Consider the following 27,140-nt stretch of genomic DNA (forward strand, 5'->3'; position numbering starts at 1 on the left):
AAGCCAGAGTCCGACGCGAGCCAATGGGGGCGGGGGGTGGGGCTCGGTTGTGTTAGAAGGGGCCCCGGGGATTGTCGCCGCTACCCCGGCGTCGGACGTGTCGGACAGCTGCCTGAGTCCTCGGGTGCAGTGTTCGCTGCCACCATGAGCTACACAGGTGGGCCCGCAGGGTAGGGGTTGGGCTTCGGCGGGGGAAGGACAGGGATGCGCCAGAGCCACAGCGGGCTCGCCCTCAGCTCCCCGGGGCCTGGACGCTGCCCTCTCTGCGGTCACAAAATGGCGCCGCGGGCCCGTCGCCTCTGGTTCCCCCGGCTCACGCCTTGGCGCCTCGTTCTCTGTGCTCCTGGCCTCGCGTCCCGGCCCGCCGCTGCCCGAGGTCCTGCCCTCGCGCCTGTGTCCGAGGGCCCCGCCTGCGCACCTGCGTTCTCTGCGCCCATCGCCTCCCCGCTTGGCCCGGCCTCGGACCTAGACGCCCCAGGTCGCCGTTGTTCAGGCCTCGGCCCGACACACGGGTCACAGGGCTGGGCTGCCGTCGCCATTGCCGCAGCCTCCCCCGCGCAGTTTCCCTGCGGAATGCGTAGCTGCCCACCTCCCGGCCCCTTTGTCTGCCCCAGGCCGGGAGAGGCGCCGGGCGAGGAGCGGGGGATCCGAGGGGCCGAGCGTGAGCCTTGCGAGGAATGACCGGCCTCTCCATTAATTCATTCACCATCTGTCGCAGTCATGGTGTCAGGTGCTGAACAGGCACGGAGACATGGGCAGGAAATCCTCTAGCAGCTTAGGGGCGGACCTTAGCAGGGAAACCAATGAACGTAGGATGTATTCCCCGGCGATCTGACGCCGAGGGGCTTGCTCGGGGGCAGTGGTGGGGTGGGGGTGAGTGGGATCAACGTATAAAGGTGACATTTGAATCAGAGACCTGAATGGGCTGAAGGGGTTAAGGATATCTAACCCGCGAGGCCATCGACATACAGGCCCAGGAGCAGAAACCGCCGTCAGGTTAGATCAGCTAGCGAGGCCAGTGGGATTTGAGCAAAGGGGAAGGTGGGTGATGAGATCAAAGAGGGGGCCCTGGGCTATGCTTGGACGCTTGTGGGGGAATTTGAAAGCACGCGTCTGCCTTGGCAGTAACACAGGAAGCTTCTCAGCCCCGGGGCCATAGACGAGGCCTCCCCATTTGACGGGAGTATTAGGCTTGAGCAGGTATGGTTGCTGGGTTACCTACATTCTGCTTGGAATGTTGGGGTCTGACGATGGAACTGGAGCCTTTGGGGCTGTTCCTTAGGCTACTTTATGTTGGCCTCAGCAGGGAAGTGATGCCAGGCCTCCCTCCTCTGGCCCCCAGGTGAGGAGCTTGGCAAGAATCCTAGTTTTTCAAGGAGCCATTCCTTAGGCCGGTGGTTCTCAACCAAGGGTGATTGATTCTTCTTCCCTCCACCTCCGCCCCCCAGTACATTTGACAACGTTTGGAGATGCTTCTGTTTGTCACCTCTGGGATTGGAGTTGCTACCATCATCCAGTGGATAGAGGCCAAAAATACTGCTAAACATCCTCTAATGCACAGGGCAGCCCCCACCACAAATAAATTATCCAGCCCAGAATATCAGTAGTACCAAAGTTGGACAACCTTGCCCCGGTCTTTCTGTAGCTTTCTGGTTCAGAAGGAAAGTCACTAGGGTAGTCGCTGACATCTCTGGAATTGAGATGTAACCCTTTTCACCAAGTCTTACTGAGCACTGGAAGATAGTTCTTTGGTTTTAGGAGCAGAACTGCTGGGGTGGGGGGTGGGGGACAAGGTGAATGGTTGGGTGCTATAGAGTAGCTTAATAATGGAGCATTTATATTTATGGACAAGGAGACTGAGTTAGTGGCCAGGTCTGAATTTCAACTCCAGACCTGTAGGCTTTAATTCTTGGTTTCCTGAGGGAGCCATGATAATGAGGTAATGATTACTTTTTCCTTGATCTTAATCAACTAAAAACCACAGCAGCTTTATATTGTCTTTCCCTTTTAAGAAGCAGACCACTAAAGAAAAAAAAAATTTAAGTCACGTTTCACTGTTTGCTTTATATGTTGTTGGGTTTGTTTGTTTTAAGATTATTTATTTATTTGACAGAGAAAGAAAGCACAAGCAAGGGGAGCAGGAGCAGAGGGAGAGGGAGAAGCAAGCTCCCCGCAGAGCAGGGAGCCCAATGCAGGGAGCCCAATGCAGGGCTCTGTCTCAGGACCCTGGGATCATGACCTGAGTTGAAGGCTGACATTTAACTAACTGAGCCACCAGACGTCCCTTAAGTCATATTTCAAACAATTTGCCTTTAAGAAGGAGTTCTGAAAAAAAAGGAAAAAAAAAAAAGGAGTTCTGGAGGACTTGAAGCAAATGTTACCATTATTATTAAGCATGGGAGGTGATTAAAATAAGTAATTTTTTCGATAATTTGTCCAGCTTTTGAACCCAGTCACTTTATGTGTACTCAGGGAAGGGGACTCCATCTCTGACACCACAGGGAAGGATGGGAGCAATAGAAAAACAGGACAGAAAAATCTAAAATCAGGCCCTTAGATGCTACCAAACCTTTTATAAGAACATTGATTTCACAGGTTTTTTTTTTTTTGTGTGTGTGTGTGTGTAGGTAATATGTAAGTAGTTTAGCTGAATGGTTCTGGCTTGGGATGTCTCGTGCAGTTACATTTTGGATGTCAGTTGGGACTGTAGTTATCTGAAGGCTTGATCGAGGCTAAAGGATCCATCTCCAAGATGACTCTTAACTCTCACATGGCTGGCAGGTTGATGCTAGCTTTGGGTTCCTAACCATGTGGGCTTGCAGGTCCTTACAGCATGGTGGCTGGTTGTCCCCAGAGTGGATGATCTAACAGAGAGCAAGGCAGAAGCCTTAAAAGTCCTACTGAGTTATTTCTGCAATCTTATTGGTTACACTGCTACCTCTGTTAGTTTGGGAAGGGACAGCAATTTCAGGAGGCAAGAATGAGTAGAAGCCATCTTGGAGGCTGGTTACCACCAAATGGTAGAGGTTGGAGTCAACCTAACCTCATTCCAGTTGTCCTCTAGTTTTTAATCACTTTAGTCATTTCTTCAAAGGATTCCCTTTCAAAAAAAAAAAAAGAAGAAGAAGAAGAAAAAGAAGAAAATGGAGAAGTTTTCTGTATTTTTGAGTGAAAAGATGTCACAGTCTTTTACAGACCAAGAGGGAAGGAGGGATCATGATGTGTAATTATCATAAATCCATGGTCTGACTTAGCTTTATAGGGGCAAACATTTTTTCACCCAGAGCTGATCAGGCTGGTAAATCAAACCAAAAAGAGAAGGATTCATGAACCAGACAAGAATTTATTCACAATTGAAGCATAACTTCCTGTTCTAGAGACAGACAGTATTGTGGAACAAAATGTTAACATGGAGAGGACAGAACTAGAGCAGAGGTTGCCATTGATCTCTGAAGGTTTAGTGGATTGTCTTTCTTTTTTTCTCAGGGAAGAACGAGGGCCCCTCTCAATAGACCTAGATCTCTTGCTCTGTAGCTCTTCTGTTGTGTTCCAGTTAGTATTCCTGGCAGGGTGTGGTGGTTCCAGCTGCAGCCGCAAACGTGTATAAGCCAGGTTATCTAAAGGCTGGAGCCATTTTGCTGGTGGCTGTGTTACTGAACAAACAGGTTTCCGGAAGCTAGTTGAGCAAACAGTGGAGAAGGTAGGTGTAGGGTACAGATTTTTACACTGTTGGGCCTCCTCAAAGTGAATCATCCAAAGCATGCATTCAGTATTTCAGATGCGGACCTCTTGGGAAGGTCCTGGGTCCCTTAGGGAGTCCATTATAATGTACCCTCTTTAATTAGGGAAGGTAAAAAAGGTTAGTGTGGGTACTTTTATCTTCCTCCTTCCCCAGTGCCTCAGTCTCTGACCCCTCCTCTGAGAAGTAAAGACAGTGTGGCTCTGCTGTTCTTTACTTGAAACCCTTGGAGCTGGGTATATTTTGGAATTCTAGCTTGAGAGGGCATTCCACAACACCCCCACTGGGGTCAAGGGCAGCACCCTGTAATTAAATGTATTATTTCTATACCATGTTGGGTAAAGAAAAATCCTAATTGTCCTCACAGGTCACTTTTGCCCCACATTGAGTGTTGGCACCACATATGAGGAGAACACTTGGTTTTCAGACTTTTTGGACTTGGGAATTACAGGGTAAGGGATCTTGGCCCTGTCCCCTTTGTTGGCTGTGTTGAGGATGAAGTAAAATAATGCAGATAAAGCTCTTAGCACCCTGCAGGGGAAACACTTGTTCAGTGTTGGCTGCTGTTATGGTCATCTTTGTTGCTGTGGTCCTAAGAGAGGAGCTAGAGAGACTGTCAACATGTGAATGCCTACCCCAGGGGAAGCATTTGGTGTATACTTTTGTTGAAAAAAAGCATTAAAGGCACTGGCTTTAATTTTTAGGTCATGAATTGAATCTGATGAGAATAAGCAAATAATTGCCTCTTACGGTATGTAGTTTCAGTGCTAGGGGTAAATCATTTAAAATATTTGTAAATGTAATTTTATTTTTTTTTAAGATTTTTTATTTATTCATGAGAGACACAGAGGGGAGAGGAAGAGGGAGAAGCAAGCTCCACACAGGGAGCCCGACTAGGGACTCAATTCCCCGACTCCAGGATCACGCCCTGGGCTGAAGGCGGTGCTAAACCGCTGAGCCACCCGGCTGCCCTGTGAATGCAATTTTAAAGATAGTGTACTTGACGGGATAAGCACTGGGTGTTATTCTGTATGTTGGTAAATTGAACACCAATAAAAAATAAATTTATTATAAAAAAAATAAAGATAGTGTCAGGATTCATCATTTAAGAGCAAAAGTTTCTGATAGAGGTTCAGGTTTTCCTTACTTGGTACCAATTCATTTTAAATTGAGAAATAGTTTTGAGAATTGAGAAAATAGGAAATAATATGCATACTATGTATAATATTCGGTGAAAACATGCTCACCCCAAGTAATTGCTTTCGAGAGGTAATCGTAATGTACATGGTTTTTGTGAGAAAACTAAAAAATACAAAGCAGTTTCAGTTTCAGATTTGGGGGAAGGGAAGGGGTATTATTTGCCTTAACATTGTTCGGAACCAATCTCCATCCTTGTTTGAATTGGAGGCCACTCGCCTTTCTGTCATTTGATATAAGTATTTTCCTCATTTAACTGAATAATTTGGGTACTCATTTATTGAAACTGAATATTGGTTTAAAATGTTTGAACATTTTTATCCAGGTCTTCTAATGTAGCAAGTTAAATATAGCCTGTTTTTTAATTGGCTAATATGTTCTGGAGGTATAATTAAAGTGTTGAGAAGCTGTAGTTCTTGGAGGCTTTCCATTGAGGGGAGGGACTGCCAGCCAGTTTACACTGAAGGGCAGTCTTAGGTCATCTCCATGTGCCTTGTTTTGGGAAATTAACCACACTGTGCATATATTTAGGCTTTGTCCAGGGATCTGAAACCACTTTGCAGTCGACCTACTCAGACACGAGCGCTCAGCCCACCTGTGATTATGGTAAGTGTGGGCCCCCGGGGAACCAGAGGGTGAATACTCTGCCTTCTAATGGCAGAGCAAGCTGGTATTTTAGTTGCCTTTGACTCTGCTCTCACTGTCTGCTGGTCCAAATGCAATCTTAAAGACAGCGGTGTGGTGGACCAGTGGAATGGCTAGTACTTCCCTTGGAGGCAGTAATGAGAAAGATGTCTGCTTACTGAGCAAGCTGGAGTTCTTGGAACTGTAAATGATTGATTCCTTTGATCCTGGAACATCTTGTTGGAAGTGCATATGGTCTGTGACAAAGGTCTGGCCTCAGAAAATCCCCTTGAGGGCCTGGGAAGGAGAGTGGCCAATCAAAGTCCAGAGGATTGGTCTGAGCAGAAACCAAGCCATCAATTTAGCTTCTACTGTGTGGGACCTGTAAGTAAGAGAGGCTACCTCCCTGGGTCTAGCAGGGTTTTTAGAGACCATCAGTCAGACCATCTCAAGCCAGTGGGCTTCTCACACAGGATAGAGGGGAAATGTCCAATTGATTTTTCAGTCACGGTCAGATGCATTAAATCTTTAACTCAGAAGTAGCCACTCGACAGAATCCATAGATGTTCTCTTGGTATGTTCTGGCAACCTCTAACCGCCTGCCAATAAATGCTAGTCTTTCTGTGATCTGTGACCGTGTGGTCTGTGACCTCATGAAGAGCCCTCTTTGGAATTAATAAGGATAATACTTTGCTTGCTCAGATGGAGAATTTGTTGTACTACTAGGGTCTGGGGAGAGACTGGGCCTACACCATGGCATTATCTCAGGAGTCGCTGAATAAATGGTTGTAAGCTTCCTGAAGTATTTACAACTAGTCCCAGGGGGAGAAGGAGACTTAAAATGTTCTGAAATTGAGTAAGGAGGTATCCGATACTTCCTAAACAAGTAGAAACTTGGTGTGTATGGCTTCCCTATCCCGCCCTGTCTGCCTCATCCCTTCTAACCAAACTGTAGTCCCAGGTTACACAGCTTTTTTGTATTCTTTTCCCTCTGGTTTACATAGTCTGGGTAGGAGCATTTTAGCAGATGTGCCATTTGCAAATCTTTTCTCACAGCCTGTAGCTTGTCTATTCTCATCAGTAGTATCTTTCAAAGAACACAAGTTCTTCATTTTGAAGACGTCTTATTTATCAATCTTTTTTTTCTTTTTAGTATATGGTGATTTGGGGGTCACATCTAAGAAATTTTTGCCTGACTCCAGGTCACCAAGATTGTCTTCTGAGTTTTCTTTCAGGTGCCTCCTAGTTTTATGTTTTACATCTGTTCTGTGATTCATTTTGAGTTAGTATCTCTATAGAGTGTGCAGTATAGGTCAATGTTCTTTTTTCAACTTGGTTGAAAATCAGTTTGAACTGTATGTGGGGCGGTCTGTTTTTGGACTCTAATTCTGGTCACCTGTGTATCTGAATGTCCTCCAGTACCAGCCCATCTTGATTACTACATAATGAGTCATGAAGTCAGTTAATTGAAGTTCTCCAGCTTTATTCTTTTTCCAGAATTGACTTGGATATTTTAGTTCCCCTTTTTTTGGCATATAAATTTTTAGAATCAGTTTGTCAATTTCTTTAAGAATTCCTGCTGAGATTTTGAGTCCATTGGCCTTGAATCTATAGATTTGTTTGGAAGAATTAACATACTAACGATATTAAGTTTTCTGATCCATCAATACAATGACATTCAATTTATTTTTATTTTTTTGATTTTTTAAAAAAGATTTTATTTATTCATGAGAGACCCAGAGAGAGAGAGAGGCAGAGACATAGAGGGAGAAGCAAGCTCCATGCAGGGAGCCCGATGTGGGACTTGATCCTGGTACTCCAGGATCACGCCCTGAGCCAAAGGCAGATGGGCTCAACCGCTGAACCACCCAGGCATCCCCTGGGTTGACTTTTATATATATATCGGCCTACTAATAAACCTTGCTAAGCTTGATTATTCTTGTAACTCGTAGAGTTGTGGTTTTTTTGTTGTTGTTGTTGTTGTTTTTTATGTAGGTGGTAATCTGAAAGAGTAAAGACAATTTTATATTTTTTATATTTCCTTCTGGCTTAAATTATAAGAGCAATATAACAACTTTTTTTCCCCCAATATAACAACATTTAAATAACATTTTGGGAAACAGTCAACTGTGATCCCACCATTTTAATACTTTTGTCAGCATTCCTGGTTTAAGTAGTTGAATAATTTAAAGGTAGATAGAATTGTGTATCCTGATTTATTTGCCTACGGCTAGAAGCATTTCCTTGTTCTACAGAGGCTTAATGGATTCTTTTTTGATGCCTTTATGAAGTATGTCACTGAGAAGGTAGATTATAATTTCCTTGAAGTTGGATGTTTACATTGTTTTATATTTTTGTTCTATACCTTTTGTTTGCTGTGACCATCTACTTTTCTCTTCTTCTGTTGTCTTTCTCTTATTAGAAAAAAAATATGTCCCTAAAATTCCCTATGTCAACACTAGTCTCATTCCCCTCTGAAGGTGAAAGTGAGCTCTGTTGTTCTGTTGGAAGGGGCCCATCTTGGGACTCCCCAGGCCTCATAGTGTAGACAAAAATTTCCCCTTGAAGGGACCTGGCTGGGAAACTCTTCCAGGAGTCTGGGTTCTTCTGGACATAGCAGCCAGCATATGGAGAGTGCTTTCCAAGTCCTGTTTCAAGACCATCACCTACCTGTCCACTTGCCTGTCCTTGTGTTTATAGAGTTTAGCACCCATTCCTGCTTCTTTCTTTGTGCCTCCTTGCTCTGTTCTGGCAGATTTTTGGCAGCTAAAGCCCTGGAGGACCGTATATAGGCCTCATGAGCACAGCCCCAGCAGCTCTGCCTTTGCTTCCCTGTCCTGTTTCCTTTTGTTTTGTTTGGTTTTGTTTTTAAATCTTTATTTATTTATTTATTTATTTTTAATTTTTTTTTTTAATTTATTTATGATAGTCACACACACACAGAGAGAGAGAGAGAGAGAGAGGCAGAGACACAGGCAGAGGGAGAAGCAGGCTCCATGCACCGGGAGCCCGACGTGGGATTCGATCCTGGGTCTCCAGGATCGCGCCCTGGGCCACAGGCAGGCGCTAAACCGCTGCGCCATCCAGGGATCCCTCCTGTTTCCTTTTGAATAGCTAGTGCCCACTGTCCTGGTGCAGACATCCATGTGACCAGACTCTTGTTAGCTGCCAGGGCTGTGTGTGTAGTATTCCCTGGTCTCTGCCAGCCTCTCTTCTCACCTGTCAGAACTCCTTTGCCTCTCCTCCCTTACGTGGCTGCTGCTGCTGGCTGTCCCTTGCCACTTTCTAGTTAGAAGCATCTCTAATAGACGGTGCTCCAGGCTTGAGCATTGCCCAGTACCACCAGCCTCTGCTCTTGTGTGCTCAGGATGACAATTGCTGAATAAATGAACCAATGGGAAGCCTCTGCTTTGATTTCCCAACCAAGAGGAGTTTTGCTCTGTGAGCTCTCTGGTGCATGAAATGTAATGGTCATTGAAGTTTCCACCTCCTCATTCTGTTCATGTGCTGGATCAAGGAGGAACCAAGTGTAGGACCTCGGCCTGGCCCTATTGTCCATCTTTTCAAATTTATACACTCCTGCTCTTCTGTGGCTGGACTCTGCCGTTCATCATGCCGCCTTCTCACTGAGCTTTGATCTCTGCCCTGGGATGAGCAGGTCCTGTGTGTCTGCGGGGTAGAGACAATACAGAATAAAAGACAACTCTGGAATCTCACTGGAGATTGGAACTGGGAGAGTTCTGGTGGACTTCCCTGGAGGAACCATGTTTGCTTGAGTTGAAATGCCCACTTGGCTTTGCAGTTCGTCAGTTCTTAATGGCTTTGTGTTCCTGAAGGAATGAATTTTTTTCTTATGTGCTGTGATAAAATCCAGAGCATATTTAATCTATGTTCCAGATTGTTTTCTCAAGATGGGAATTGTCCTTACCTCTGTGGGTGTGTTTCAGCATAGCACACACATGAGATCCAAGGGTTTGGTAGCCTTGCTTGTTAAGGCATATACTTAGGGAACTAGGATGGTCAGTTTCTCTGTGATGGCTTTTTTTGGGTGATATGAGTGACATGGTTTTCAGAGTAGATGTGAGCCCTGTGCTGTACTTTTTGTACGCAGTCTGTGTGAGGCACCAGAACCCATTCTCCTCTTCCTCTGATTGGTGGTTAGCGGGAAGTGGGGGTAATCTAATTCTGGCTCCTCAGGAGAGGAGTAGGAGAGCCAAATTCCTCAGCTGGCAGTGTTGGCAAGGGAAGGCCCCTTTAGTAGCAGATGGTCAGAGCCACAGAAGTTCGAGCACCAGGGCAGGGCAGGGCCTGGGTCATCTATGGAGTGCTCTTAAGCTCAAGGCTTCTCAGGGGAGGTTCGCTCTTCTGTCACCAGTCAGATACTGGGAATCATAGCCTTCATTTGTACTTGAATTAAGCTTTTGTATTATAATCAATTGTAGGTGTAATTGAGTTTTTACTTTTTATAGGATATGGAACTTGGAACTCTGGGACTAACAGAGGCAAGTATTCCCATGATTATTGTTCTCTCCCTTGGGATTGGACTGGTTGTGTGTTTCTGCCACTGCTTGGCTTGCCCAGAGCATTGGGAGGTGCCTTTGGGGGCCCCGGTTACTCTGGGGCCAGCTACTCTTTGACAGGAGGTCCTGTGGTTAGGACCCCACTCAGCCTCAGGTGGCTAGGGTCCCCAGCTTGTCTCTGTGACAGCAGATGTTCTTGTTTCTCTGTTTGTCTCTCTACCTCTGCCTCTCCTCTACCTGTCCCTGCCATCTCTGTCCGTCTGTCTCTGTGTTTCTCCTTGCAGGCTACGAGAACTATGGTTATGGCTATGGCTATGGCCAGGATAACACCACCAACTATGGGTATGGTATGGCCACTTCAAACTCTTGGGAAATGCCTAGCTCTGACACAAATGCAAACCCTAGTGCTGCGAGTAGCGCCAGTGCCGATTCCGTTTTGTCCAGAATTAACCAGCGCTTAGATATGGTGCCACACTTGGAGACAGACATGATACAAGGAGGCATGTACGGCTCAGGTGGAGAAAGGTGAGTGGGTGTCTGCCCAGGGGCTGAGGCTTTGCTGGCACGCTTGCTGCCTGCTGGCACCTCCCTCTCTGACCTGCCTCCTGTGTCTGCTGCCTCTCCCCTTGCTTTGCTGCTGGGGGCTCCTAAAGACTGCTCAGGGTCTGCTATGCTTCCCTTCTCTGGCCTGGGCCCCCTCCCTGCCCTTTGCAATTGCCTGGTGTCCAGTCTCCCCCCAGCTTATAGGGGGAAGAACAAGTTCCAACTGGGCCGGCTTCACTATGTCCTCTGAATGGCTCTTCTCAGGACCAGACGGTTAAGTGGCCCCTCTCTCTGGAGACAGCCATTTGGAATTCCCATGAGACTTTGTATCCCACACAGTGTTGGGACAGGACAGATTGGCCTGGGCATGAAACAGGATGATGAGCCTTTAGGGCTGACCACAGCAAGCTGGGCTATCCCCACATAAGAGAGAAAATTTGGACACTTCCAGGCCACTCTTCTGAGCTTGACGAATGTGTGCCTGTTGAGCCTCAAAAGCACCTTTGTGAGGAACTCTTGTCCTCATTCTTGAAGCACAAGAGGTCACACTCTTGCCTGAAGGCACCCAGGAATAGCTGGTGGAGCTGGGCCTGCCACCTAGATCTGCCTTATTCCACAGCATCATGCTGTGGGCATTTGTTGTCACTGTCTAAACTGGTACTGGCTCAGAAGTCCTTGTGCCCTAGCGAGAGGTTTCAGTGAGGATAGCACATGGTGGTGTGGAGCAGTCTAATGGCTCTAGCTGACAGATGAAAAGAGAGCAGAGAGTAAGGATGAGTCAAGCCAGGCACTGCTGGGTTCAGATGAGGTCCTAGGGCCACTGGGGGGCAGAGGCTGCCAAAGGAACATGTATGCATTGACACTGTAGCAAGTAAAAAGGTGGGGATCCCCAGACATACCCCATGCTTGGCAGCCACTGCACTCAAAGCTGAGGCTACTTAAGGCAGGAGGGGCTTGGCTTCTTGGCTTTTGGCTCAGTGGCTGTGTGGACCGTGTCGCTGCTGGTGCCAGTTGCCTGTGTACCTTCTTGCCATAGCCTAGAACTGGGGAGCAGGGGTGAGGGAGGGAGTGACAACTAGGTAGTGCTAGCTACTTCTCCCACAGCTGCTGGCACTTCTTGGCTGCCCGGCTTTGCCAGGAGGGGCCCCTGTGCCTGTAAGATGTGTGGGTTTAGGGACTAGGGGTATGTGGGCTGCGTCCACGGTTAGAAGAGCTTTCTGCAGTGCTCTCTTTCTCCTGGGAGGGAAGTTTGGCCTGCCTTCCCAGTTGCTATGGAGGGTTCAATGTGATAGAGCTTTTTCTCTAGTCCCTGGGCAAACTCAGTGACTTTCCTGGGAAGCACTCTGCAGTTTGTTTCCCTTCGCCTGTTGGGTGGTGAAGGCCTTTGGGAGATTCGAAGTTCCCTCAGCCAAAAGAGATGAAACCAGCACAGGGTTTCTTGTGGGCATCATTATCCCAGTTGGACAGGCATTTGTATGCTTGACTGCCCATATGCCACAGGACAGCTGGAGTGCTTGGCTCTGCCCCTGAAGAATAGCCTTGCGCATTTTGGCTACCATAGATATGTACATACTTCCGAAGGGCTGAGGCTGATGCACTCTGAGACCTTTTCCACCCTATTGTCAGCTTTTCTTTGAGTCCCCTAGCTGGTGCAGAGGCTCCTGAGAGGCCTTTTTATTGGCATTCCTGAACATTGAGCGTCTCTGACAGGGTGGTGTAGGTGCTGGAGTAGGACTTCCTGTCCCCAGAACTGGGAGCTTTGGGGATAGACAGGAACAGTAGGCTCCACCCAAGGGTAGTGGGACCTGAGGGCGTCCCTGATGGTTGCCACCTGCTTCTGCAGATATGATTCCTATGAGGCCTGTGACTCGAGGGCCATTCTGAGCGAGCGCGACCTATACCGGTCAGGCTACGACTATGGCGAACTTGACCCCGAGATGGAAATGGCCTACGAGGGCCAGTACGATGCCTACCGTGACCAGTTCCGCATGCGTGGCGGCGACACCTTTGGCCCACGGGCTCAGGGCTGGGCCCGGGACTCCAGGAGTGGCCGGCCGATGGCCTCGGGCTATGGGCGCATGTGGGAAGACCCCATGGGGGCCCGGGGCCAGTGCATGCCTGGTGCCTCCCGGCTGCCCTCCCTCTTCTCTCAGAACATCATCCCTGAGTACAGCATGTTCCAGGGCATGCGAGGCGGGGGCACCTTCCCAGGTGGCTCCCGCTTTGGCTTCGGGTTTGGCAATGGCATGAAGCAGATGAGGCGGACCTGGAAGACCTGGACCACAGCCGACTTCCGGGTGAGTGGAGGAGACCTCTCATCCCTCCTTGCCCCTGACTGGGTGGAGCAAGGGGCATGGAGCCACCTGCCCTGACCCAGCTCCCTCTTTCCAACCCCAGACCAAGAAGAAGAAGAGAAAGCAGTGCGGCAGTCCTGATGAACCAGACAGTAAAGCCACCCGGACGGACTGCTCAGATAATAGTGATTCAGACAATGGTGAGCTGGGCAGTAGGCTGCTGCTTCCCTCCCCCTACCCCATGGGGCTCCCAGGCTGAGCTTGTCTCCTCTTCTTTTCCAGATGAGGGCACCGAGGGGGAAGCTGCAGAGGGCACTGAAGGCACTGAGGCTGTGGAGAAGGGCTCCAGAGCAGTAAGTGGCTGGGCTCCTCCATGTGTTGCCAGTGGGCGGGGCCTGGGGAGGAGGGTAGGCTGGCTGAGCCCCTGTGCCACAGAGCAGGGTGCTCCCCAGGAGCCATGGGCCATCCTGGTCATGCACATGTACCCAGCACAGGGAGGTGGAGGTCTGGTGGAAACAGTACAGGCTGCAAGCAGGCCACCCAGCTGGAAGCCAGGTTTCTTTCCCGGAAAATGGTAGAATGAACCCCCTATGTGAGGGCTGCTGTTGAGGGGGGAAGGCTCTTGGCCCAGTGCCTGGCACTTAGCAGGGCCTTATCATTCAGAGCCATTATAAACAACTGTAAACACTTTAATGTGGGGTTTTTCAAATGGTATCCTAGGAAGGAGAAGACGAAGAGGGAAAAGAAGAAGGCAAAGAAGACGGCAAAGAGGATGCAGAAAAGGGTAAGTCTTCTAAGTGGCCTGGGTGCTGGGGAGGCTCTTCCATGCGCTCCCAGTTGGAGGGACCCAGCTGAGGGCAGGGCTGAGACAGAAATGTAGCCAGTATGGGCCCTCCCTTGTGGGGCTGGGCAGGTGCTGGCAGGGGGCTTCTGTTCCTCTGCCTCCTTCCCATCCCCACTACCTCCACCATTCTTCCCAGACAGGCTATGGGTGGCATTGGCCCCTGCCTAGCACATTGGTTTTACTTTCTGGTGGGGGCAGCAAGCAAAAGAGTTGGTGGGAAGCACAGGCATCCTCCTTGCCCTCAGGGCCTTCAGTAGTGCACACTTCCAAGTCCTCGGTGGCTGGTGTCCAAGCTGGGACCCTCGCAGTTTTTACGGCTCTGGTTTGCGTGTCCTCTCCCTTAGTGCTTCTCCAGCCCCTGTTGGGAGTCCGTGTCCCCCTACCTGAGTGATGAGCGCCAGCAGGTACCTAACAGCGAATCCAGCCTCAGCCCACTGTTGCCGCGGTGCGCCGTGGGGGGTGGGCTAAGCTTTGTGAGCTTTGGGTTCTTTACCTCTGCGGGCTGCACGTAGGCCTCAGCCATGGCCTCTCTGCATCCCGCTACCTGGCCCCTCTGAACCTGTGTCAGTGTCCCCTCCGAGATGGCTTCTGTTTACCTTCCAGCCTCCCTGTGGCCCACAGCAGAGTATGGGTGTTCTGGAGAGCGGTGGGGTCAGCCTGTTCCTCTCCTCTTCAGGACCTAGGCTCAAAATGGCCCAGGCCAGGGTGCCCAGCCCTGCTCATGGCCAGAGTCCTTGTTCAGACGGCTGCTTTCAGAATGGACTGTCTGGAGTAGAAGGCGGGTGATCCAGCCAGAGGCCCCAGGGCCTGCCCCGACCTGGTGGAACCAAGCCAGTGACTGTGCTCCTCCTCTGTTTTCACAGGGGCCCTGAGCATCCAGGATGATAGTGGCCAGATCAAGCGCAAGTTGCAGGCAGGCAAGAAGAGCCAGGACAAGCAGAAAAAGCGGCAGAGAGACCGCATGGTAGAAAGGTAACCAGCTTCCCTCCACTCCTTTGCCTCTGCCTCGCTCTGGGGCTGCCGCCTGGAGAGCAGGGCCATAGCTCTGCCGCCTCGCCGCCCTCTGGCCTCCCTCGGGAGCTGCCACCTGCTCGGCCGTGCATGGACCCTGCTTCCCGCCAGGCCCAGCTCCCAAGGCCTGACTCTTCCCCGCCCCACTGCGGCCGCCTGGCGACCGCTAGCGTCTTTGACCTGAGACCCGACTGCTCGGCACCGTTGCCCAGAAGCTCCAGCGCTAGGTCACTCGGCGCACGAGCCCCGAGGTGCACTGGGGGCCTGATGCCCCTGCGGGAGGGGGCCAACTCAACAGAGACTCAAGGTCCAAGGCGCCTGTGCCACCCCAGCTAGCTGCCAAGAGGCCGCCGCCGCGCCCAGGAGAGATGGCAGCACCTGTGGGCTGTGGCAGCCTCGGGCCTGCCCTCTGCCCTGCCCGCCGGCCCTGTCAGGCCGGGCCTGTCTGCGGCTGAGCCCTTCACGCCCCTTGGTCGGGTCTGTCTGCCCTCAGGGCTCCCGCACTGGCGCTTGCCTCCTCCTCCTCCGCCTCAGACTCTTGCTCTTGCTGGACCTTCCTCAGCCTCGCCGGCGCCCGGCCCCTGGGCTCTCCAGACAAAGCTGACCCCGTGGCCCAGATAAGGACGTCCGGCAGAGGTAGGGACCCGCCCCGAGGCCTCGGTGGCGGCTGGCCTCCTCCGCCCCTTGCCACGGCGGCCTGCTCCAGCCCAGGCCCCAGACCCCGGGCTTCTGCTGTGGACACCAGGCCCAGACAGAGCACCTCGCTCAGGTGACTCCAGGCTGCCCTCTGGCAGGCCAGGCGGGCGTCCTCCTTCCAGCTCAGACTGGTCTCTTCTTGGAAGAGGAAGATGAGGCAGCAGGAGCCCAGGCCTGCTTGCCTCCCATCCCTCCCGACACCACCCCCAAGCATTCTGAGCAGAGGATGGGCTGGGCCTTTCGGTCCCCCAGACCCAGAAGGAAGATGCAGCACCTTTTCGGGCCCTGCCTCGGGACTGCGTACTCCACTCTGCACCTCAGGGCCACCTGGCTCACGCCAGGGCATCCTTCCTTTCGGTCCCCAGCTGGGCCAAATGCACACACTCGTGCCCAGCCTTGGTAGAGAGGCCCACCGGCAGCCTTCCAGCGACTCCTTGCCTGTGGCAGCAGCTGCTGCCTCAGGTTTCAGCCTCCTGTCTGGGAAGGAAGCGTTCCTCCCATGTCCCCCACGTTGCAGTAACTGCAGCCTGCAGACTTTCTGTCCCTCTGCTCCCAGCCCCACTGGTCCTAGCCTGTCCCCCTGCCGGGACCGCACTTCAGAGGCCCGTGAGCAAGGCCTGTTTCAGGGCTCGCAGCTGGGTTGGGTGAGGCGGCAGCACTGCTCCCTGAGACCATCGAGGCCTCAGCCCCGCATTTCTTTCCTGTGGCAGGATCCAGTTTGTGTGTTCTCTCTGCAAATACCGGACCTTCTATGAGGAGGAGATGACCAGCCACCTCGATAGCAAGTTCCATAAGGAGCACTTTAAATATGTAGGCACCAAGCTCCCCAGGCAGACGGCTGACTTTCTGCAGGTGAGCCTTGGCGCAGCAGCATGGCTGCTCTGAGCTGCTCAGAACCCTAGGAACACAGAGCAGCCTGCACAAACCTCGGTATCTTCGGCAGGAATATGTCGCCAATAAGACCAAGAAGACAGAGGAACTCCGGAAAACCGTGGAGGACCTTGATGGTCTGATCCAGCAGATCTACAGAGACCAGGATCTTACCCAAGGTGAGTAGGTTCCATTCCACTCCAAGCAGGCAGAGACTCAGCCTGCCCTCCTCTGGTTTTCAGAGTGGGGTCACGACACCCCTCTGTTCCCCCAGGGAGGGTCAGTGAGAACAGCCTCAGGCCCACGTGGAAATGGCAGGGTGAGGTGAGGAGCTGGTCTGGTGGTTTCCCTAAACTGCTGGGTCTGTCTCAGGCACCTGGAACTCGTGGTGACCCTCCTTCTCCCCCCTGCAGAAATTGCCATGGAGCATTTTGTGAAGAAGGTAGAGGCAGCCCACTGTGCAGCCTGTGACCTCTTCATTCCCATGCAGTTTGGGATCATCCAGAAGCACCTCAAGACCATGGATCACAACCGGAACCGCAGGGTGAGTGGCCACCAGTGTCCTTCTACCATCCTGTGGATTGACTTGGGAAGGTCCTGGGGTTATGACCTCTGCCCATGAGGTACTGCAGGAGATGTGGTGGGGCAGGCCGACATAGACATTTCTGACAGTGTATTCAGTGCAGGTGCAGGGCAAGGGGAGGGAAATGGGAACTCTGCCTGGGAGAGGGTGGCATTAGAATTGGATCTTAAGGCTGTGAGATACGGGGACTTCTGTGTTGTGCATAGGAGCCACTAGCCAAATAGGTTCAGAAACCCAATAAGAATTATACAGGGTGAGTGTTGCTAGAGGAGGGGTTCATGGGGCCTGGGCTGAAGGGCTGGGCTCAGTCCTGTTGGCAGTTTTTTAAGCCGAGCACTAAGGGGTTTAGAGCTGATATGGCACCTGGTGTGGAGTGAGATGGGTAGTGGCAGGAAGCGCACAAGGCACTGCTGCAGTACCAAGATACAGGAGGGCCCTCACTTTGGGAGTGATGAGAAAGGCTGGACAGAGGGTCTGTTTAAGGAAGTGACCAGGAGACCAGGAGTCTGGGATGTCTCAGGCTTCTGGCTTGGGGACCAAGGTGGACAGAGCAGCTGCTAAGATAAGGGGGTAGGGATATGGTACAGGGAAAGGAACAAGTCTGGCAAGAAGATGAACAAACTCGGTTGCATTTTCCAGTGTATCCTCAATGCCTAGCAAAGAAGCCAGGGAAGGTGTGTTTTGATTGAGGGGTGACCCACTAGGCTGAAGGTGGCTGTTAGAGGTCTACTCGGGGTGGACGGGGCTGGGCAGTAGAGCTGAGAGGTCCAGGACCAGGTCTAGGCCTGGAGAGGCTTGACTGCCATGACCCTGAAGGAGGTGGAGGGGATTTATGTGCAGATTATAGCAGTCTGGGGAGTGTAGTTGAAATAGCATTTTTCAACCTTTGTCCATGGCCATCAAATTCATCTCTGATCTTGGTGCACTGATTGTCAACAGTGGGAAATCTTGTGGGGATCTTGCCAACACCAGTTTCTGGAACTGGGAGCTGATAAACGGGGTAGGAATAGAGCAGACTGCAGAGGATGGATGGTGCATGGTATCAAAATGTGGAAAATCAGGTGAAGTGAGTGATAGCCAGTAAAACATAAATTCAAAATTGATCCTAGAAAAAGTTTGAAAAAAGAAAAAGCCATAGCTGTTAATAGAGGGATTCCTTAGGTGACAAAAGACAGAAGATACTTGCAAGTTAGAAAGCACCGGAAGTTATTATTTACAGAGATTTGAGTACAACTTAAATACTGTATTTTTAAAGATTCCAGACTATAGATATGAATGGAAAGCTTCTAATTATTATTTTCGGTCACCGTTTGAGATATAATTTATAGCATATAGTTCACCCATTTAAGCCATACAGTGCAGTAGTTTTTAGTATGTTAGTTGTGCAGCCATCACCACAATCAATTATAAAACATTTTTATCACTTCAGAGAAACCCATGCCCTTTAGCTATCACTCCCCAACTCTGCCCCATGCTTCCCCTACCTGAGGCAACCACTAACCAGTTGTTTGTCTCTGCATATTTGCTCATTCTGAGCATTTCACATAAATGGAGTCACATAATACATGGTCTCTTCTATAATCAGCTTCTTCCACTCAGCATGTTTCCAAGGTTCATCCAGGTAACATGTGTCAGAACTTCATTCCTTTGTATGGCCTAATCTTACGCTCTTGCCTGGATGTACCACGTTTGGTCTAGCAGTTTATTAGTTTAGGCATTTGGATTGTTTTCAACTTTTGGCTATTGTGAATTATGCTATTATAAGCATTTGAATGTTTGTGTACACGTTTTTGTGTGGGCATATGTTTTTATTTCTCTTGGGTACCAGTCTAGGTGTGGAATGTCTGGATCCAGTAGTAACTCTGCTTAACTGCCTGAGTGTCTGCACTGTTTTATATTCCCATCAGCAGTAGTGTGCAGATTCCGACTTCTCCACATCTCTCTAGCACTGATTTTATGACTTTCTCATTCTAGCCTTCTTAGTGGGTATGAAGTGGTATCCACTGTTTATTTTTTATTTGAATTTCCCTAATGACCATGATGTTGAGCATCTTTTAATGGGTTTGTTGGCCATTTGTCTATGTCCTTGGAGTTGGAGAAATGTCTATTAAGATCCTGTATTTGTTTTTTAATTGTATGGTCTTTTTGAGTTAAAGAGTTTTTTATATGTTTTAGGGGTACCTGGCTGGCTCAGTCTGTTAAGTGTCCCAACTCCTGATCTGGTTTCAGCTCAGGTCATGATCTCAGTTGTGAGATCAAGCTCTGAGTTGGGCTCCATGTTCAGTGGGAGTCTGCTTGAGATTGTCTCCTTCTCCCTCTTTCCCTTCCCCTTTCTGCCCCTCCCGCCATGCACACATGCTTGTGCATTCTCTTTCTCCCTCTCCTAAATAAATAAAATCTTGAAAACAAGTTTTTTGTGTATTCTAGACACAAATCCCTTATCAGATCTATGATTTACAAACATTTTCTCCCAACCTGTGGGTTGATTTCTCACCTTCTTGATGTGTCTACAGTACAAAAGTTTCATTGTGATAAAGTCCAGTTTATTTCGTTTGTTAGCTTGTGCTTGGGGTGCCATCACTGAGAATCCATTGTTAAATCCAGGGTCACAAAGATTTATCCTTGTGTTTCTCATAAGAGTTTTATAAGTTTTAGCTCTTTTAATTTGGATCTTTTGAGCTCATCTTTTTTTTTTTTTTTTTTTAATCCAGTTTGACTCTCTTTTGATTGGATCACTTGTCCATTCACATTTAATGTTATTACTGAGATTGTTGAATTTACATCTCTTGTTCTATTCCCTCTTTACTGTTTTAATTTTGTAGTGTAACATTTTAATTTCCTTAATGTTTTGTGTGCGCGTGCATGTGTGTACGTGCGCACACACACGCACTACATTTTTGGGCATTATTTTCTGAGTGGTTTCTCTAGACCTTACCTTACATATATTAACTTCTCAGAATCTTCAGATTTAACAACTTAATTGCAGTGGGATTGAGTTACTCCTATATACCTCTTTTTACATAGGAGGTTTTTGTGTTATTGCTGCTACAATTTTTATCTGTATGTGTTATAATCCCAATAACAAAAAGGCAATAGTATAATCAGGATCATAACTACTTTATGTAATTTTACATCTTTTAAGGAAGCTGACAGAAGAAAGAGCAATTTTATATTCCTAGCTTCTAGCTTCTGTTATCTTAGCCTTCTTATTTCTCATTTTTGGTTCTCTTCATTTGGGTTTTTCCTGTGGATTTAAGTTACCACCTGTATTCATTTCCTTACCAGTTCAATACAGCTATAGTCCCCCCACCTTTGTGCTGTTATTGGCAAACATGTTATATTTCTATGTTATAGGCCAAACAGTACAAGAGTGTGTGTGTGTGTGTATTGCTCTGTACAACTTCCTTTCAGTCAGTTGAGAAGACTGGCAAAGAACTGCATATTTATAGTGTCTCTTATATAATTACCTTTGTTGTCTTTCACGTGGATTCACATTACTGTCTGGCATTACTTGTTTTCAGCCTGAAGAACTTCCTTTGGTATTTCTTACAAGGTATGGAAGCATACTCTCTCAGGTATTCTTTTTTTTTTTTTTTTTTAAGATTTTATTTATTTGTTCATGAGAGACACAGAGAGCGAGGGGGCGGGGGAAGGGGCAGAGGCAGAGGGAGAAGCAGGCTCCGTGCAGGGAGCCTGATGTGAGACTCGATTCCCCAGACTCCAGAATCAGGCCCCGGGCTGAAGGCAGTGCTAAACCGCTGAGCCACCCGGGCTGCCCTCTCTCAGGTATTCTTGATTGTGGAATGTATTTATTTCACCTCATTTTTGAAAGATAGCTTTGCTAGGCATAGAAGTCTTGGTGACACTTTTTCTTTAAAGACTTTTATTTGAAAGAGAGAGAACACAAGCAGGGGGAACAGCAGAGGGCGAGGGAGAAGCATGCTCCCTGCTGAGCTCTATCCCAGGACCCCAGGATGATCTGAGCTAAAGGCAGATGCTTAACCAGCTGAGCTACCCAGGCACCCCGAATGTTGTAAATAAGTTATTTTGCTGCTTTCTGGCCTTGTTTCTCATAAGGAGCCAACCTTTAGCCTTATTGGGATTCCCTTTTAAGTGATGATTAATTTTTCTTTTGATGCTTTCAAGATTTTTCCCTTGTCTTTGGCTTTTAGCATTATGATAAGTCTTTTTGTGGATCTCTTTGTATTTATTTTACTTGGAGTTTGTTGATCTTGTTGGATCTCTAGGTTAAAGTTATTCATCAGATTTAGCAAGTTTGTATGTATTTTTTCTTCATATATTTTTTTTCTGCAACTTGTTCCTCTTCTGGTGTTACCATTATGCATATGTCGGGTCATCTAGTGATGTCCCAAGGTTATCTGAGAATATTTTTCTTCCTTTGTTCTGTTTTTCAGATCATATCTCTACCAATCTATAGATTCTCAAATTCTTCTGCCAGTTCAAATCTACCATCAACCCCATCTAGTGCATTTTTCATTTCAGTTGTACTTTCTAGCTCCAAGACTTACTTATTTTTGTTTTTTATAATTTGTCTCTTTACTGATATTCTGTATTTGATGAAAAAGTGTCATGATCATGCCTTTTCCTTCTTTCCACCCCAGTCTTATTCCTGTATTTGTTTGTTTAGTCAAATTATTTTTTTGAAGTCTCTTTCATCCCTACAATGTGAAGCCTTTGCTAGGGTGCCTTGGAAGAGGAAGCCATGGGCAAGGCAAATGCACAGCCAGCCTGGGATAACAGTGGTTTTGAGAAGGTTCTCTTTTTCTTTTCCAGACTACACTTAAACTATTATAAACTGCATAAATTGTTGGCTGATTGCTGTCTTGTTTTCAGCAATGCCTTGAGGCATTAAATTGCTCTCTAATCTGATCCAATCAATTAAATCCAGGCTCTTTTTATAGGATTATTTTTGAGGTCATTGTTTAAGAGTTCTGAGCCCTAGAGGTTCTTAGCTGTTTTACTGGTCTCTGGTAAGGAGGGCAGCGGATGGTTTAGTTTATGTTGGTATCAAATCTACTAGTCTTCTTTTAATTGGCTTTCCCCACACCCTCCACTGCTTTGAGAGAGCCCTCTGTTTTGAACTTCGTTACATTCTTTCGAATAAAGTGAGTTCTTCTGGAAAGATTTAGAAACTCACTTTTAAGGCTTGTGCCTGGGTAAAAACTAAGCCTGTGCTCTGGAGCTGGGCTGGGGACTATAGAATGCTTATTCCTGAGCATCTGCTGCTTTAGGAGATATTCGGGAGAGGGGTCGTTAGCTATAACCTCCTATCTTGGTTTGGTTTGCCTCTCCCAAGGCATGAGACCTCTGCTTTATGAATAAGCCAGAGGAAGAGCAGTATGAAACCTGGTATTCTCAGCAAAGTCTCCATTCCAGAAGTCTGGGGACAGGAGAAAAGAAGGGAACCCCCACCTCTGAGCTGAACCTTCCTAGAACCTAACTTTAGCAGCAGGTAGCTAGGGGCTAGATGAGAACTGCTGAACTCTTCCATCCTTCTGGGAAGAGTCGGAGCCCTGTATTCTTGCTGCAACATCTGGAATGGGGTTTTCCATCACTGAGCTGGGGAAGGCAGGGAAGCAACAGGTCATATTTTAACCACAACTCACAATCTTTACTGAGTTTTAGTAGCTTTTCCTTGCTCAGTGTTTCTTCATTTGCTGTATGTCCTTAGGACCTTTTCCCTTGACTTTTAAAGGGTTGTGTTCTTCTATAGTCTTTATCAGTTTCACCAGGGGGCAGGTCCATGTAGCTTCTCAAGTTGTCATACTGGAAGTCTATCTTCTGTTGTGTTTTAAGGAAGATTTTTTTTTTTAACCTTAGTTCCAATAATCGGATAAGGATAATGCCAAAATGAAACCATACATTTTGGGACGCCTGGGTGGCTTCAACCGTTGAGTGTCTGCCTTTGGCTCAGGGCATGAACCCGGAGTCCCGGGATCAAGTCCCACATCGGGCTCCTTGCATGGAGCCTGCTTCTCCCTCTGCTTGTGTCTGCCTCTCTCTCCCTCTCTCTCATGAATAAATAAATAAAAGCTTAAAAAAGAAACAAAGAAACCATACATTCTATTATTAAAGAATAAAAGTGCTAAGTAGGGGTGCTTGGCTGGCTCCATTGAGCTTCTAATTCTTGATCTCGGGGTTGAGTTCAAACTCCATGTTGGGTGTAGAGGTTACTTATAAATAAAACTTTTAGGGATGCCTGGGTGGCTCAGCGGTTAGGTGTCTGCCTTTGGCTCAGGTCATGATCGCAGGGTCCTGGGATAGAGCCCTGCATTGGGCTTCAAGCTCAGCAGGGAATCTGCTTCTCTCTCTTCCTCTGCCTCTGGCTTGTGTGCACTCACACTCTCTTTCTCTCCCTCAAATAGGTAAAATCTTAAAAAAAAAAAAAAGAAAAAGAAAAAAAAATAGCAACAGTATTTGTATGAAATGCTAGAAAGGAAACTTTATATGCAAATTATATTCTTAGAAGAGCTGAATGATTCCAACAAAATGGTGTTAATAACAGTATTTGATAAAGGGTGGAATTCAAGATAATATCCAGAAAGCAATAGCTTCCATTCTGGTAATAACCCAGTTAGAAATGAAAATGGGGGAAAATATACTCACAAATAACCACAAAGTATATAAAATAACTAGGACTATAGATTTAAGAAGAAAGGTATGGATCTTAAACTCCAAGGATAGGAAACAAGACTTCAATGAATAAAGGAATATATGGTGTGCTTCATAGAGACTTAATAGCAGAGCAAAACAAACACTACATCTCCTTATATTAATGTGGATAGTTCATGGGGGTTCCCATCATATTCTGGGGAGGAGGACTGGAGAAATTGATTTAAAGTTTATGTTGTAGAATAATTATTATTTTAAAGATTTTATTTATTTATTCATGAGAGACACAGGGAGAGAGGCAGAGACACAGACAGAGGGAGAAGCAGGATCCATGCAGGAAGCCTGATGTGGGACTCGATCCCAGGTCTCTAGGATCAGGCCCTGGGTCAAAGGTGGCACTAAACCGCTGAGCCACCTGGGCCGCCCTATGTTGTAGAACTAAAAGTCTAACAACAGTCCAGAAAATTATAGAAAGAGTGATAGTTGAGTTTAAGGAATTGGTTTAGCAGATAAAATATTTTTTCAAAGCCACTGCAATTAAAAATGAAGAGCGATACTGGCATAGTAATACAGTGGTGGAACCAGAATAGAGTCTAATGAAGGTTCCCAGTATGTTTTGGAACTTAGTAATTATCAAAGTCAGCACAGGTTCCTTATCTGAAACCCTAGGATGATCACTAACATCCCTAGGTGGGACCTGGGAAGGTGACTTATAGCCGAACCATCAGTAATGCCTCAAATGACTTATATAAGTGGTATAAATAAAGACGGCTCAAAAACACAATGGAGTTTTAGGGGAAAACTTTTTCCTTCTGGATTTCAGATTTGTGGAGAAGGGATTATTATAGACCTGTATGTCAATTTAATGGAGAAAGCAGTTTATCTCACAAATTTCTGAACAAGAAAGCTGGACCTTTAATCTCCTGCAATATATTTAAATTCCAGAAATAATAAATGTGAAAAATAAAAGAGCAAAATTTAGATTGTTTACCTTGAGGTTGCAGAAAGCCTTCCTGAGCAAGCCAGGAAACCCAGAGGTCGTGGAGAAGATGACCTCCTAGAAATGCTGGGCAGGTGGCCCCATGTGCGTATCAGATCTCTGAGATTCGCTGGTGGGCAGGGAAATGCCACAAGAGGATGCATACATTATTTTCTTTCCTTCAACTGCAAAAGTACCCAACAGTGGGAACATCTGATGCTGCTGAGGAGGCAAAAGGATAAGTACATTGTTTTAATACAGGTGGAGGAAGCCCGACTTACTACTACAACGTACTACAACTTTTTTGCAGAGTACTGAGACACCATCACTTTGGGGAACCTGTTGGGTAGCACCAACATGGAAGTATTTAAGTTTATTCTGGTGGCGTTTGGTTCTTGTAGCAAAAATCTGGAAACCCTGTAAGTGGGCTTCCCTTGGGAGTTGCATGTACATCTCTGTGCTGACAGGAAGGAGGATCATGTGTTGGCAAGTGATGAGCTGCAGATGAAATGATCTGACCTAGCATCCTAATTGTGCATCTTTAACTTGTTTCATTTTAAGCATGTATGAGGACTATCCCTATTTTCCCCAAATAGTAAAGAAAATGAGTAAAGAAAAAGTGAAGGTGGGGAAACAGAATAGAAACAGCAAGTGACAGGATGATAATAAAGAGTTGGCTGGGATGCGGCAGCAGGGTTCCTGGGGGTGGGGCTCCCCCATGCCAACAGAAATAGCCTTCATCTTCCAGCTTGTGGCTTTATATATGCATTATCTTCATACTGACAAAAGTGAGATTTGTCTGTACTTCCACCATTGAGGAAAACCACTTAGCATTTCAGTGTAAATCCTTCCAGACAAAAGGCTCTGGCATGCTATGCATACTGCCTTTCTCAGCACACAGAGGGAGATAAGCCCTATTTTTAAAATAAAATCTTATTTGAGAGTGCATGCACCATTGGTGGGGAGGAGCAGAAATAGAGGGAGACTCCCTGCCGAGCACAAAGTCCCACATGGGTCAAGATCCCAGGATCATGACCTGAGCTGAAGTCAGATGTTTAACCAACTGAGTCACCCAGGGGTCCCAGAAATGAGCCCTGTTTTAAGGACTGCATGTTGTTCTTTTGAATGTATGATTTATTTAACTACACAGAACTTTTAGGTGTTTTCCAGTTTTTCTGCAACTATGTGCATGAATGTTTCCAAGTCTTAGGATAGATTCTTATTCCTGTAAAGAATTACTGAGACAAATTTTTGAGACAAACTTAATTTTGATACATTTTATCAAACTGCTTTCCAAAAAGTAAACAGTTGACCTTGTCACCGTCAGGGTAGGAACCCTCTTTTCACCCTTGCCATTTAGGGTATAATTCTTCATCCTCGGAATTCTATGAGTTAAAAGGAGGTATTTCACTTAAATGTACTCTTTGACATTTGTATTCCAGATCATATCCTCCCTGTTGATTCTAAAGAGTTCCTTGCGTATGGGCAGTTGGCTTCTTGATAATAGGTTGCAACTTTGGCTTTTAGTAGGTTTCCTAATTTGTTCACTGTTTGTAGTTTTTATGTAAGCACATCAGATTTCTGCTGTACAGCTGTAAAGACATATGTCTTTAATCAATTGCATACAGTACATATGATGTGGAAGAATGGAGCATTCGAGCAAAGATCAGATCAGGTCTTAGCTCCGTGCTTGTAGAGTGGCCCTACGCTTGTACCCAAGGTACACTTGTACACCTACATCACGTGGTTAGAGTGCTTGGCTGTGCTGAGCCCAGGGGTTTGGGAGGGCTCCGCAGATCTAGTGGCGTGTGGGAGGGGGGCTTTCTGGCGCCCAGAGCAGCCTCTCCAGCCCTGCCTGCCTTGCCTGCAGCTCATGATGGAGCAGTCCAAGAAGTCCTCGCTCATGGTGGCCCGCAGCATCCTCAACAACAAAATCATCAGCAAGAAGCTGGAGCGCTATCTGAAGGTGAGGTGCCCCGGCCCCCGGCCCCCGGCCTCCGGCTCCCGCGGGCCCTCGCTCCCTTCAGTGTCCGCTTCCCTCCCCACAGGGTGAGAACCCGTTCACCGATAGCCCCGAGGAAGAGAAGGAACAGGAGGAGGCCGAGGGCGGCCCCCTGGACGAGGGCGCGCTGGTCGAAGCGGCAGGGGGCGCGGAGGGTGCAGAGGGCGCGCCGGCGCAGCCCCCCGTGCCCCCGGAGCCGGCCCCCGGGGCCGCGTCTCCGCCACCGCCACCGCCCCCCGAGGAGGAGGAGGAGGAGGCCGTGCCCCTGCTGGGCGGGGCGCTTCAGCGCCAGATCCGCGGTATCCCGGGCCTCGACGTGGAGGCCGACGACGACGAGGAGGAGGGTGGCGGGGGCGCACCGTAACCCGGGCCCCGGGCGGGCAGGACCCGCGTGCCCAAGGCTGGAAGCTGAGCCTAATAAAGCTCTTCCCGTCCCATCTCTTTCTCCTTCGTTTGTTGGTATGCGGCACCATCGGCATAGGAAGGAATGGCGTGCGCCTGCGCGCGGGGCCCGGGGGAGGGTGGGGGTGCGCCTGCGCACTGGCGGCGGGAAGGAAGAGGGAAGCGCCTGCGCGCAGTAAGACTGCGTGATCGGACCAAAACTC

At 48.1% G+C, this 27,140-nt stretch overlaps 1 protein-coding gene across 4 annotated transcripts; it reads left to right on the plus strand.

Annotated features, from left to right (window-relative positions):
• AKAP8L (A-kinase anchoring protein 8 like) lies at nucleotides 1–26,972 on the plus strand. Of its 4 annotated transcripts, XM_035703619.2 has the most exons (15): nucleotides 1–157; nucleotides 5,468–5,542; nucleotides 10,030–10,062; nucleotides 10,365–10,422; nucleotides 10,525–10,605; nucleotides 12,467–12,920; nucleotides 13,021–13,117; nucleotides 13,200–13,270; nucleotides 13,638–13,701; nucleotides 14,625–14,733; nucleotides 16,179–16,320; nucleotides 16,412–16,517; nucleotides 16,752–16,882; nucleotides 26,404–26,499; nucleotides 26,582–26,972. In XM_035703619.2, exons 1-15 carry the CDS (start codon nucleotides 145–147, stop codon nucleotides 26,897–26,899), a joined length of 1,848 nt encoding a protein of 615 aa, XP_035559512.1. In that variant the 5' UTR covers nucleotides 1–144; the 3' UTR covers nucleotides 26,900–26,972. The 4 variants fall into 4 exon arrangements, with proteins under 4 accessions (XP_035559512.1, XP_025313636.1, XP_025313638.1 ...); XM_025457851.3 differs by having other exon boundaries at nucleotides 10,365–10,605; XM_025457853.3 differs by lacking the exon at nucleotides 10,525–10,605.
• The last annotated feature ends 168 nt before the right edge of the window (nucleotides 26,973–27,140 follow it).

The sequence above is a fragment of the Canis lupus genome, chromosome 20, assembly GCF_003254725.2.
Source record: "Canis lupus dingo isolate Sandy chromosome 20, ASM325472v2, whole genome shotgun sequence".
NCBI lineage: Eukaryota > Metazoa > Chordata > Mammalia > Carnivora > Canidae > Canis > Canis lupus.

Bases quoted from the DNA above. Each gene is read 5' to 3' on its own strand.
- AKAP8L (XM_025457851.3), top strand. The intron at 13,271-13,637 runs GTAAGTGGCTGG...ATGGTATCCTAG, and splicing joins TGGAGAAGGGCTCCAGAGCA to GAAGGAGAAGACGAAGAGGG. The intron at 13,702-14,624 runs GTAAGTCTTCTA...CTGTTTTCACAG, and splicing joins CAAAGAGGATGCAGAAAAGG to GGGCCCTGAGCATCCAGGAT.